At 29.4% G+C, this 14255-nt stretch overlaps 3 protein-coding genes and 1 pseudogene across 6 annotated transcripts; 2 read left to right on the top strand and 2 right to left on the bottom strand.

Annotated features, from left to right (window-relative positions):
• Positions 1 to 399: 399 nt before the first annotated feature.
• LOC122576107 lies at positions 400 to 8557 on the bottom strand (annotated as a pseudogene).
• Positions 8558 to 8854: 297 nt separating this feature from the next.
• On the top strand, positions 8855 to 10292 carry LOC122576104 (histone RNA hairpin-binding protein). Of its 2 annotated transcripts, none has more exons than XM_043745985.1 (3): positions 8855 to 9358; positions 9430 to 10013; positions 10090 to 10292. In XM_043745985.1, the coding sequence occupies exons 2-3, from the start codon at positions 9478 to 9480 to the stop codon at positions 10229 to 10231; spliced, it is 678 nt and encodes a 225-aa protein (XP_043601920.1). In that variant the 5' UTR covers positions 8855 to 9358; positions 9430 to 9477; the 3' UTR covers positions 10232 to 10292. The 2 variants fall into 2 exon arrangements, with proteins under 2 accessions (XP_043601920.1, XP_043601919.1); XM_043745984.1 differs by having other exon boundaries at positions 8861 to 9358; positions 9443 to 10013.
• Positions 10293 to 10576: 284 nt separating this feature from the next.
• LOC122576100 lies at positions 10577 to 12515 on the bottom strand. 3 transcript variants are annotated; one of them, XM_043745975.1, is made up of 4 exons: positions 12376 to 12515; positions 11694 to 11850; positions 11168 to 11444; positions 10577 to 11099 (listed from the first exon to the last, which is right to left on the bottom strand). In XM_043745975.1, exons 2-4 carry the CDS (start codon positions 11837 to 11839, stop codon positions 10668 to 10670), a joined length of 855 nt encoding a protein of 284 aa, XP_043601910.1. In that variant the 5' UTR covers positions 11840 to 11850; positions 12376 to 12515; the 3' UTR covers positions 10577 to 10667. The 3 variants fall into 3 exon arrangements, with proteins under 3 accessions (XP_043601910.1, XP_043601909.1, XP_043601912.1); XM_043745974.1 differs by lacking the exon at positions 12376 to 12515 and adding an exon at positions 12094 to 12168; XM_043745977.1 differs by lacking the exon at positions 12376 to 12515 and adding an exon at positions 12115 to 12167.
• LOC122576099 (phosphoglycerate mutase 2) lies at positions 12405 to 14134 on the top strand. The gene is made up of 3 exons (XM_043745973.1): positions 12405 to 12608; positions 13141 to 13638; positions 13716 to 14134. The coding sequence occupies exons 1-3, from the start codon at positions 12509 to 12511 to the stop codon at positions 13880 to 13882; spliced, it is 765 nt and encodes a 254-aa protein (XP_043601908.1). The 5' UTR covers positions 12405 to 12508; the 3' UTR covers positions 13883 to 14134.
• Positions 14135 to 14255: the final 121 nt, after the last annotated feature.

Below are 14255 nucleotides of genomic sequence, written 5' to 3'. Positions count from 1 at the left end.
TATCTCAAAATGTATTTATTAATAACTAATTTACCCATAGTTCTTGATGTGAAATATAATCACAGGGCATTGTAATGCTCTTCTGTATTATTTATTACCCAATGCATAGATCGTTGATATTGCTTCATGTATAAATCAGAAATTCATTGCACCAGAACAGTATAATTTTTTTGTTCTCGCCTAGAACGATGAATTTTATGAAGTACATGAAATACTGCTTTTGACAAACATGAAAAAGTTATGTTATCTTTAAGTTAAATATATTAAAAAATTAGTTTATTTGAACAACCTTAAATCGTTAAAAATATAGTTATATATATAATAATTATATACCTTAAATCTTATACTAAATATTATATTACTATATTTAAAAAAGAGGGTCACAAACTGAAAATTTAATATATGGAATTGTTTTTTATTTTACATATAATAATTTACAAAGTGGAAAATAGTACTCGTTGGTATATATTATTTTCTCGCTTTACAAGCTCTGGCGCATATATTACAAATATATTACAAAAATATGCTAAATAAGCTTTGTACACTTTACAGTGAATAGGAACGTTAAACATTTCAATTAATAATGAGCATGTGTTCTTTTTAACTATCAATTACAAAGTAACTTGAATTATTTACAATTGATATTATGAAAGATTGTATGAATTTTATCATTATGATAAAATCAATGGAGAAAAAGACACACTTCAAGGAAATTAAAAAATTAAATTACAAGTAAATTAAAAAGATGGCTAAAGCAATTAGAATATAAAAAAATATTAAATTGGTATTAGAATATTCGTCAATAATTGTCCTAGAAGAATGCCATTATGCCATATATGATAAATTTTTCTTATTAATCACTATCTTCAATTTGATTCCTTTTCTTATAGATATCTTTATCAAAAGCTAGGAATTTTGTTAAACGTGAACCATTATATGGTGTTTCACTTCCTGGTGGATGTAGTCGCATCTAAAACAGACATGCATTTATAAAAATAATATATGTACATTAAAAAAAAAGATTCCAGACTTTTAAATTAATAATTATCTTTTATAATTTGGTCAAACATCATGAATGAAATACTACCTACCACAATATACATGTTTGATGAAGTCTTCAGGTTCGTTTCATGATTGATGAAGTTCAAGAATGAATTAATATTTTGGTAAATAATTTCAGTTAATTAACAAGTTATATTTTCACAAGTACAGATAAACGTAATACGTTGTCACATAGAAGATATAAAAGACATTCCAAATTTTTGTCACAATTATAATTTACATTTTATCATAGAATATCCATCTGACAATTTAGACGTGCACAAATGAATCAAACGAAACAAAATGATGCAAAGTTAGTGTGCAATCGGTTATCAAAGTATCAGCCGTCGAAGCTACATTTGGAGAATTAATGATCAATTTGCCCAACTCCTTTGTTAGTTTTATTAATGTTATTACGGAAAAGATATTATAAATTCCGGTCACCAAGCACGGAAACTACAAAATAGCACCGGTAAGATTGGATCTTACAATAAAAAATAGAAAAAGATGAAGCATTAAATACTTTATATCACTTACAATGAAAATTAAAAAAAAAGATTATATAAGAAAGTGAATTCACTATAAATATATATTCTAATATTGTCGCGTGGTATGATAACATTTTAAATGTTAACATGAATAATTTAACTAGTTAATCTACGTTTCCTTCTTAAACTGATCGTATCTATAAACTATTTAATTGGACGTTTGAATTTGGGGAAGAAAAATGTTTTGTAATTATAGGACTGGAGGTTGCAAGCTTGAGCATTAGTGGAGGGACCCATTTGCAAAATTGCACGCATTGCTTGATCGTGCAGCACCAATTTCTCATCTATTTGTCGACGTAGTCATCCACGGTGTTCTCATCTCCCTCTGCTTTGTTTCTGAATCGCTTCTGCAAGAAAACAAAACCGACACCAGTCGCGTTACACGTGATGGACATGATGTTACGTTGATGATGATCGGATGATGCGTGCATCACTAGTAAAACTTAGCTTAGCTTACTTCTTCCGTATGATTCTCTGAAGTTCAATTGGAAGCATTTTATTTTATTAATTAAATGTAAAATAATTAATAGAGATTCTTTAACATACAAGATAGACGTTAGAGATTATAGACTAAACTAAAGAAATAAACTTGAATTTTAAAACAGGCATAAGTCAGGCCACATTTGAAATTTTTTAGGAAAACTCTGTTGGAACATAAATTGAAAAGTCTATCTGGAAACTTTCGCACGTTAATGTAAGTAACTGTTTCCATTCTCGCGTTTTCGACTTCCAGTTAAACCTCGTTACGGAAAGGTTTAATCGCGTTAACGTAGAACGCGTAAAATGCAGCTGAAGCGCATAAGCTCCTCTTTAACAATTCAATCAAAACATTGCTGTTTCTGTCTTATTCATCTGATTCGTCCCAGCTGGTTGCACTTGAGTACACCTTGTTCTCTGTTCATACGCGTTCCAAGATTTTCCCGAGGTTTGACCGCTTTCGGTGAGAAATTTCGAGGCCCATGACCTCGACGATGACTCACCATAATTCTGTACTTCTCTTTGCACGCGTATTCGGTCTCGTCCACGTCGTTGTAACAGTCGCTCTTGTAATCGGGTGGGATCGGTTTCCCCTCGAATTGGCAAAGCCTTGACAACGGCTTCGCGTTCACGATCATCTTCTGGAAACCAGTCGGTTTCTGTTGCGGACAGTAGAACACATCTGGAGTATTTTTGTCGAAAACAATGCTCTTCCGCATCATGTCACCAGCCTCCACTGTTAGAAGGATTACCTATTAAGAACAATTTCTTTATTATTCTAATTGTTCTCTAGTTAGAGAATCTTCAATCTCTTTTTTTAATTTTTAAGTAACTATTTTAATTACTGGAATCATTCATGTAAGCTTTCTTTGCAATCATCTAAGAATAACTGATATGTTAAATAGCGATCAAGGAACTTATATTTTTAAGTACTTTCGTAAATGAAAGTGTTACCTATAAACAAAAGTATTTAACAATGATATGTTGTTAAAATTAAAAAAGCATAATACCTTCTAGGAACTTACTTATGTAACAAAATCTGCTATAATATATATTAGAAATCCTAGTCATTTAAGTAAGTTACTGAAAAAAATTATGCTTTTCCAAATTATAAAAAGACATTTCAAAATTCTAAGACACATAAATAAAATTACATAAACCTCTATATCTCATTTTTTAGGCATTTTTTATCAAATATTTTTACTTTATAAGCTAAAGAAAACACTCGTGTTTTAAAAAATCGTTACAGTTTATGTCAATCTTCATCTCATTTGATATGATTCATACGTCATTAACTGCACTTTCCATTTGTGAAAGGATCGATATTCTTCGACTCCGAGTTCGCGGGTTTTACGCAAGAAAGCAAAGTGCGCAATTTGCGTGCGATTTCTTCTAAAGTTCAAGCAGAGTTATATAGAATCAATAACAAAAGAAGAAAGAAAATGATACAAAAATAATTCGGGATTCTGTCTAAGCCGTTGAACTTAGGTATGAAGAAGTAAAGTATAATCTTTCCTCTCACGATGGACGATTTCTCCGATTCATCGGTTCGCCAGCAACGAATTATGTACAATGCATTCGTGATTAGTTCCGGAAGTGTGAAAAGCAGGAAGCATAAGAAACCGTGATATATCTGATATACTTACGGCAAGCATAGCCACCACACTACAAGCGTATGCGATTCCTGAAAAAAGAAAATGATGATTTTTACAAAATGAGAAATGTATGAAAAATAACAAAAGTGATAAAAAAGTTAAAAATAGGGAAATAAAAATATATACGAATCTTGAGAAGATGAAGAAATATATTGTTCCAGAAAAAAGAAAGAAAGTATGACAATGGGTGTGGTTTTTAAGGAAATAAAATAGTTTGCAATGCCTGAAAGAATTATTATTTTAATAAAATAAATTGATAAGGTGCAATTAATATGCGTTACTTATTAAGGATTACGTGAAATAATAATAAAAATAATATGCGAAACTAACAAGTATATGTAATTTAATAAAGGGGAGATGAGAGAAAGGAGAACTACTATATATGTAACTCCAAACGAAATGAAGAAATGAAAAAGAGATCGGTTTCATACTTAAAAGGCGGGGCACTATTGGGACAGAGCAAAATGTTTCATTCTGGGCATGGAAACTTACGCAAGTTGGCTTGTGGACATGCTTCATTATTAAATGAACGTAAACGATAAAAACTGGGCCGCGAAGAAAAGGAGTCAATGCCATGCATGTTCATTATACGCTCGACACGATTTTTCTTCATTCAATTGAATTTGCTTACGGTATTGTCGTTCGACTTTATTAAATTATTAACTGAATTATTGTAACTCATGGCTGCCAAAAAAATTTCAAGAAGGGATATCTTCTGCACTTATATTTTTGAGATTACAACAACAAAGACTAAAAAGATAGTTGTTTAACAGCAAATAGTACTTCAATACCAATAACTTTTCTTTGAATTTTCATACAATGGAAAATAGAAAAGAGAATAAATAAATTATTAATAAAAAAGGAAAGGTAGAATAGAAAGGAAGAAAGAAGAATCAATTCGTTACGTAAATATCAAAAGACCAATATGGAAAAAATTCCTTCTAATTCTCTAAAACTCCACTATTTTAAAACCGACATAGGAAATATTTATTTTTCAAAAATTTGAAGAAAATGATAAAGAAGAAAAACAGAGACACTTGTTTCTCAAAGAAACCTCTTCAAGAATACATTTACATTTACATAAAGAGTATAATGATATGAATCAAGGGAAATTGTCTTAAACCGATCTTTGCTTTGGATTTATCTTTAGTTGTACGTGACGAGTGGGAGGATACAGTCAGACAGACATTATTTTTATCCGTTGGATCTACTATCGATCCTAGGCAGCATTCAAGCGCATTTCTGCAAGGACGACGAGGTCGGTATGGTTCCGTGTGGTGCATTCGATCGCGTTGCTCCTGTTTCAAGATACTGATCTTGTTGAACCGATACCCTCCTGACATTTTGTTGACACCACGCGACACTCGTGAATAGAAATAAGAATGATCAATCAAATTACATCCATTCCCTTTTAATTCATCTTATAAATGATGGCATATTTATAAAAATCTTAAAATGCCGTTTATGTAAGTCTATAAAGCTAATCTTGGATGAATCGATGTTTCTAGTTATGATGCCTGCAAGTAAAATAAAATTACGTATATAAAAATGAGAAGTATAAAGATTACTTAACACAGAATATTAATTTAATGGAATTCTATTAACCTAATATATTGATATAATAAGACGTATTGATTTCCAAACATAAAAATAAATTAAGCAGGTTGTTCATATATAAAAATCTAAGAATTAGATTTAAAGAAGGCATATGTGACTTATCTCCCAAACAGGTGATTCCTATTTCCTAATCGTGATGCTATTCTTTTCTAGGTCAATGTTTAACGAGGTGTAAAAGCCTAAGAATTGCGAAAGTGATCGCTGACTCATCGTTTGTCAGAAATTAAAAACAACTATTATTGATTGCAATTTCTAACGAAAAACGATCCAGAAAGTACAGTCTGAAATCTTCAAAATATGCAACGAGATGCATTTTGATGTAACATTTCCTCCTTGACATTTCTCTATGACATTTAAGATTTAGTTCATTCACCGTAGTAAGCATAAAGTTGCTAATTTGCCCTTCCATTGCATAGGATTGTACCTTTATTTTTAACTGATCTTCCGCTACCTTAAATATCGCTTAAATTCTTAGAAAAAATAATATACTTATTTCATGATTAGTTTTAGAAGATAATTATCATAACTGTAAAAATCTCAGTATGGTGATGATGATTTTTAGTGAACGTAAGACTTAAACGACGTGCCAAAGCCTTTTAAGTAGCAGATACCATAACGATACCGATCAATCACGTGAGTAATTCTTTAATTATTTTGAACGCAGCAATACAATCATAGATATCTATAGCTTCAGATTTAGTCAGTATTTAAATTCATTGAACTTGTAGCTATCCTTTGCACGATTAAGACAGAACCATACAATAGGTCCAGAAATTAATATTCAAATCAAGCGCTAGCAGATAAATTTTATAATAAATGTAATTATTATAAAATTTATTATTGATGATACGTCAATATGGAAAATACGCAACATTATTGTTATGTCAGCAAAGACGCATAAGCACAGAGTCTAATGTACTCGTGTGTCTCATCCTGCATACCTAAACGAAGACGCAAGGCATTACTGCGTGGGTTTCACCTTTGATTTACTGCTTTCGCTGCCGAAACAAGCTTCAATACGTTGTAGCGTTTCAGAATCGAGCGCGGCAAGCAGCTTTAAGTTTGTCCGTTTCGAATAAGTTGGCGCAAACAGGATTAAAACTTACCCATGCTGGTGAACGTGTTCTGCACGGGAAAGAGCACCTGTTGATCCACGCGAGACGGCGTCTCTTCGTTGACTGAGATTGCACCGGATTCGCGCTCCCCGCAGGCACTCGTACTGAAAGTGAGTGCCGTTACGTTATACAGGATGTACCAAAATCATAGGACTAACAGTATCCACGCAACTATGGAGCCTAATCCTCTCACAAAAAGAGCATAAAGAATAAGATATTTTGAATAAAATATGTCCAAAAAAAACCTTATCTTGGAAAAAATAATCTTCCTTTTACAAGAGAGGTTTAAAATGCAATGACTAATGCCAAGTACACATTGTTAAGATATCCTTGTATAGATATATTTTATAATAAATAAAATGTATAGAAATGTACAATCGTTACTATGGTACTGTTGTTTGATAGACAATTTCGGAGAATTTGAGGAGGAATGGAGTGGGTGTTAGGTGGGCAGAAGGCCTCGTCATTTCCATATTCAGGTTCGATAATGTCATCAGTTTCTGGTGTGCTTCATTCTGAGGGTCGAACGTCTTTTAATTAGGAATTCGCAAGAAGTTCGTCGTCGCGCAAAATATTATCTCACGATCCTTTTAGCATAATATTTGTTCTTTGCGCGTATACAAAATATATTGCATATTTTTCTTTCACACATAGCTTGAAAGTACGAGATATCTCGTACGAAAAATAAAATTATTATTTCAAATATAATCTTATTAAACTTTATTAGATGGGTACTTAAAATACTGTAAACAAGTTGAAGAAGTTATATATTAGCAGCCTAAAATATGAATAGAACATATTAGATAAATATTCAAATATGTGCATATGTATATATAGTAACATCTGTTATCTTATTTCTTGTTATACCAATTCATCAAAATCAATATCTGAGAAATCCAGAAACAAAAGTGATTCTTTATACAAATTAGTTTCAATATCAGCTATGTTCTATGTTTTAACAGACACTTTGGTATTAATATTATCATTGATCTGCATATTATCTTGTTGTATCTCCTTACTTCTACATAAAATATATAATCATATTTTTATGATCACAAACAATGTTACTTTCAATATATGTATAAAGAATTCTTATATATATCTTATATATATATATCTATATTATATTTAAAATAAAATATATGTATTATGATGAACATCTATATTATTTATATTAGTAAAAACAAATTAATATATACCACATACTAAAATAAAAGCTCCTCTATATTTGTATCCTTTTTGAATATCATCCTTTGCATAGGGAACTGTCTGTCTATCTAAGTATCCCTTTTTAGTCTGGAGCTTTAAATTACCTTTGGCCTTTTTCCATGCTCAAAATCTTTTGGTGTCTATTTAAAAAAATAACAATATTAAACTATAACTATTACATATAACATAATACATATAAATGATTTCTTGCTTCACAATATCTTCTTACTTTAATATAAGAAGCAATTGATATTTTTTACCAAGTAACTCTAAGGTATAATAATATATATACTTGGCTTTTTTGATGTTCGTATTTGAAAATTTCAAATTTAATATAGCCTTATCAAATATTATATGTTTGCTATTAATCTAGTAAATAAATTACATAATGATCCGCAATAATATATTATAAAAATAACTATAGTCTAATAGATGAAACCTTTTCATGGACATCTTTAAGAAAAATTCCACTAATTTTAAGACTAGCTGAAATAGTTCTCTTATCTAAATAATAAAATTATAGAATTAAATTATATATAATAATTTGTATAATGATGTTAAAATAAATATTTACATTGTGATTAACTTAATGTTTTCTGCAGAAATCTACAATTGCATCTGCTTAAAATTGTGAAATACTATCCGCTTCTGATTAAAATCAAACATCAAAATGATTTGCCTTGTAGAAGCATCAATATTAAAATGAAAACTATATTGTAATCAATATTATAACATGAGTTAAAATAAAGTTTTACTATTTCTACAAGTATAATCATAATATATATAAACATACCCATTCTCTTTCATAAACTTCCATTGCAACCTCAAGTACCTCAATCCAACAAAAACAATGGTTTTTATTTTTTAAAGTCATACACATCTTTACAAAATCATTTAGAACCTAAAGATCTGTAAATTCTATACATGTTTTATAATCTTATTGCATTTACCTTTTAACCTTAAAAAATGTATAAAAGAATAAAAATTACTATTATTTTTTATATATACTAATGAAGTCTTAGGTAAAAGAACAGGAAAGAAATAAAATTAATTTGTATATTAGAATCAAGTAAGAAACAGCAATAACAATATATATAAGCATAATTATACTTATATCTGTTTTGATTAAAATTTGATTTATACCCTTTTGCGCGCCCATCAAAGATATTTAGAAACCGATGCGGGGATGCGAACTTGTCAAACAAAAAGCGCTAGATTATCGCCGACATCTTGTAATATTCAATTTTACGAAAAGGGTAATGAGTTTGAAATAAAGAAAATACGTTAGAATCTTAGAGCGATATGCATGGAACGATTATTAAGAAATGAAATTTTGGACGATCGTTGCTCTCGTACTCGTAACATATATGTTCTACAAAGATCAACAACGAAAAAAGTTTAAAATCTTTTAACCTAAGTTGAACTTGAAAAGTTGCTTGAGGTGCGCAAATGTTAGATTATCAGAAAAGGCGCGCATTGCAGAATTCGTAACAATTGTAGGAATGAACTTATTTTATAAATTTGTTTAAAATTAAGTGCAATTTCATCGCGTGTTCGAAACTTCGATATTTAGTGATCACAAAATAATAATTATATTTCACGAATTCTTCTATTTATTACGGAAACGCACAATTAACAATTTCCTTCTATGTTCTAATACAAAAGTTGTTTCATTCATTTAGGTTATTCTTGTTAGGTGAGATTCTATTTATTTATTGGTTTTTCTCGTCAGTTTAAGGTTAATCTGTTTATTTGGCTTGACGTTAGTTTTGTCTCGTAGATTGTGTTACAAAGCTTTTCAACGATCGAAATAAAATGGAATTAGACATGCATACTTCGTGGACTCAATTAACAGAAGAAGATGATGCTCTTCTTAATGAAGCCATTTGCATGAGTTCACATGAATTGACCAAAATAGTAGACTCTAATAAGGATGCAAAGAGGGACAATTTTTTAGAAACTAATTCTTGTGAAGCTAAGACACATATTAATAATGAACAGAAAAAGGAAGAAGATATTAGTTCAAATGTAGAAATTGATAACATGTCTAAATTCAGAGAAAATCAAAGAAACAATGCAGTCAGTATAAGTTATGAAGATAATGTAAGGAATAAGCAGTATGATGATGGTTTTCGCAAACGAGCTAGGGAAAATCAAATAAATAACGAGGATGCAAAAGTTTCTCGAACTAGACACAATAGTGATTCAAGTTCAACTACTAATTCTTCAGATAGTAATAAGAGACGGGTAGAATATGAAACAGATCCTAGAGTATTAGCTCGTAGACAAAAAGAAATAGATTATGGAAAAAATACTATTGGATACGATAGATACATACAGGCTGTGCCTAAGTAAGAATATTCTTTATTAAGATATGGTCAGGAATATTTATATTGAAAACTATTACATTGGTTACACATATTTTAGAGAGAAACGTACAAGAGAACATCCAAGAACACCACCAAAATATATTAAATATAGTAGAAGAGGATGGGATAGCATGGTAAGGTTGTGGAGGAAACAGCTTCATCAGTGGGATCCTCCACAAGATAGCAATAATTCTGATTAAAATAACCTTATGTTACCAATATTTTACTTTATTATCCAAATATATCTTTCTGTGCATCATAGTTCCGTGATTTTTATATCTGTACAAAATTTTATAGAAAGAACAGAATTAGATGAAGTATAATATAATTCTTGATACGTTCTTACATATGAATATTTACATGTATTTAAAAGGTTCAATTGCAATACAAAAATGAGAAATAAAAAGTACATTTAACTGATAGTCAAAATATACAAGACTTGACATCACTATATGTGAAGGTTCAAAAATGTGTAAATAGATATTCAAGAAACACTTAGGAATAAAACCCTTTTTAAGAAAAAGTATTATCTTCAAAATTTTTTATATGTGTATATTTTGCATATATATTCCATACAGAATTGAATATATATTGTCATTATTTACAAATATGCTTTTAAATTATATGAATTAAAGGTCACTTGACACTACATCGAGTTTCTAATTGTCTTAAAATAGTATCAAGTTTTTCATTTGTTTTTTGTTCCATTTCATCAATTTTTTTCATTAATCTTCCTTCCATATCTTCAAATTTCTTATCAATATATGTCACGATATCTATATTATTTGACACAGTACTATTAATCGCAGACTGTGCCACTTCTTCTTCATTGTTTTTCTGAACACCTTTATTTTTTGATAAATTCAAAATATTCATGTAACATGATTGGACATCATCCGTGATATTGTTCCCTTCATTGTTAAAATTAAGTTTAGTTAAGAAATTTCTTATTATTTCAGGATTAAATATTTCTGTGGAAAAACTTTTAGGTTCGTTAATTGACTCTGTTACATAGAGCTTTATACCATATATCCACATAACTGAATTTTTACTTTTTGTTTTTGTAAACTAAAATAGAAATTTTGAATTAAATATACATTTTTGTAAATTAAATCCACTGTATGTATTCTCTATACCTTAATACTAGCTTCTGTAGCATGTGGAAAAATTGCTGTCTCTGTAAAGTAAACTGAATTGTCTTCAAATTCATCTACAAATTCTGCGAACTTCGTTGTTTCATATTCCCCAAATTGTTTAAAAAATTCTAATACATAAGCTTCAGAAACTACAGCAATCTGGGAAATTCTCTGCCCATTAGTTAATCTTACATCTAGCATACATGGTTCATTGTTGGATTCAATTGGTTGTAAAGATATACATGTACTTAAAGAAACTATATCTTCGAAGTTAGTTCTGTAAAAAAATTCATACTTATTTATAAAAATATGAATATAAATTAAAATAATAAAGAAATATGGCAAGATCTGATAGTAAATTAGGATATTTATAATACTTTATATTTTTCAGGTTTTATATTATTTTAAATACACAAATCTAGTGTATTTATAAGTAATACATAAGTATACAGTGTATGTAGAAGAATAAGTGCCTATATATATAATTATTATATGAAAAAATTTAATATGTAAATATCTGGATTACTTCGTAAATTCTAGAGACGAAGCTTCTAATGTGAAAGCATCACGAAGCTGTTTATTATTGCTGATTTTCCAGTTGCATGAGATTTGTAAATAATTCGTATCTAATGACAAGGAAGAGTCATCAACTTGCTGATCTGAAAGTTCCATTATATGCAATCCTTTAAACAGAATGAAAATTCTTTAAATAGATTAACATGTATTATCAGTCCAACGATAAGAACTTGTGTTCGTTATTTTCGTAATGTCATTTTAAATTAGATTTCAAATTCGTATTAGTACACTTCATTTTCATGAAGGTTATATTTATGTTTCACTTCATTCGAGCAAAAGATTCTCCTTTTAAAAATCTTGCAATTAATTATTAATGTATAAAAATATTTCAATCAGAAATAATTATTTACTTCATATATTTATTAACTAACACTCAAACTGATCGAGTTTTCATACGTGTTGCAGCTATATAACGTACAATGAGAACTACTAGCAAAGGCGCGAAATGTGTTATTACGTGAATAAATGAATAAGGAACAAAGTCAAAATACCAACGGTTGTAAATATATGTCGCTAGTTTAGTTATATTCTTGAATAGAAAAAATTTTTTAGCCGATATAACGAAAGTAAGTGAAAGCATAAACAATAAATGTTAGAATGTATCCATGTAAAATTTTGAATAAAGTGCTTACACGATTAGATGTGACAGGTGGTGGGGGTGGGGGCTTTCGATTAAAGCAGTTGTGCAAAGATATTGAACAGAGTAAATCGCCGTTTACGAATCGTCTTTCGTCTTTACGTGCAGTTAGCTTCTATAATAAAAAAATGTCGAAATATACAATTGTTATGGTACGTCATGGAGAGAGCGAATGGAATAAATTGAATCTATTTTGCGGATGGTATGACGCCGATTTATCCGACAAGGGTAAGTCATTTTTTAAAAGGAAATTCTGAGAATAAATTCCAAGGGCAAAAGGTCAAATATTTCGAATGTGATGTTGACCATGTTTCATTGGTTAAGTTTCTTTATTTTAAAGATGTATATCTATAGAGAGAAACATAAATTAATGAATAAGTGATTAGGTAGCGGATTTTTATGCAATTATACAAAATCTGGAGATGCAAAAATGCATAGAATGCGTATACAGAAGCATAGGATATACCTACAACAGAATAATCGTTATAATTTTTAATAATTTTTAATAAGTAAAACGCCAATTTTATTTAACTTTTATCTCTTTAATTATGTCCTTAACAATATAAATTTGCATAAAAATTTGCACCTAAGTCATGATAGTAGTGATATTATCACTAAATTACAGCTATTCATGATTTCAATTATCTTATGAATATGTCACATGGTTAAAAAAACAAAATAATCTATAGTTTATGTAATGATATGAAATTCGTTATTTTCAAAATTATGCTATTGTTTGACATACATATACTTATTATAGGTAAAACTGAAGCACTTTCAGCTGGAAAAGCAATCAAACAGGCAGGCCTTAAGTTTGATATTGCTCATACATCATTGTTGACAAGAGCTCAAGAAACTTTAAAATCAATTCTTAAGGAAAGTGGTCAAGAAAACATTCCTGTTCAAAAGACGTGGCGTTTAAATGAACGTCATTATGGAGGACTGACTGGTATGAATAAAGCAGAAACTGCTGCTAAGTATGGTGAAGAACAAGTTCAAATTTGGAGAAGATCTTTCGATGTACCCCCTCCACCCATGGAATCAGACCATAAGTATTATGAAACAATAGTAAAAGACCCAAGATATGCAGATGGACCAAAACCAGAAGAATTCCCTAAATTTGAATCTTTAAAATTGACAATTGAGAGGACATTGCCATATTGGAATGATACTATTATTCCACAATTGAAGGAAGGGAAAAGGATTATCATTGCTGCTCATGGAAATAGTTTACGTGGCATAGTTAAACACTTAGATCGTCAGTTATTATTTTCTCAAAGCACAACCAATTCTGTTTATTTATTATATTAATAATCATGTGTTTCTTTTTTTTAGAAATGAGCAATGATCAAATCATGGGATTAAATTTACCAACTGGTATTCCATTTGTCTATGAATTAGATGAAAACTTCAAGCCTGTTGTATCTATGAAATTCTTAGGCGATGAAGAAACTGTAAAAGCTGCAATGGCTGCAGTTGCTGCACAAGGGAAAGCTAAGTAAAATTAAAGAAATTCATTACAAAATTTGTATCATTATATATAAACAGAAGATGTTAATTTTTAGTTTTGTCATTGTTGAAGAATTATTTCGTTATTGGAAGATACATTTAAATAAAAATGTTTACAACAGAAGAAAAATAGAAAAATAACATAAGTTTTCACTAATATTACAAGTTTTTATGTGTTGTAATTTATTCAAACAAATATTTATTGAAAATAATTATAAAATTACAAATATAAAATTATTAAAAGATATTAAATGTAATTATTTGTCCTTGAAATCTTACCTAATATTAACATAAATATATATAAAATACAAATTGAATTTAAAGTAGATACGATCAGATGTGACATCAATGAGATAGTAAAAATAT

This window comes from Bombus pyrosoma, linkage group LG15, assembly GCF_014825855.1.
Source record: "Bombus pyrosoma isolate SC7728 linkage group LG15, ASM1482585v1, whole genome shotgun sequence".
NCBI lineage: Eukaryota > Metazoa > Arthropoda > Insecta > Hymenoptera > Apidae > Bombus > Bombus pyrosoma.
Note: the sequence above shows the minus strand (reverse complement) of the source record. Positions and strands in the feature narration are given on the sequence as shown.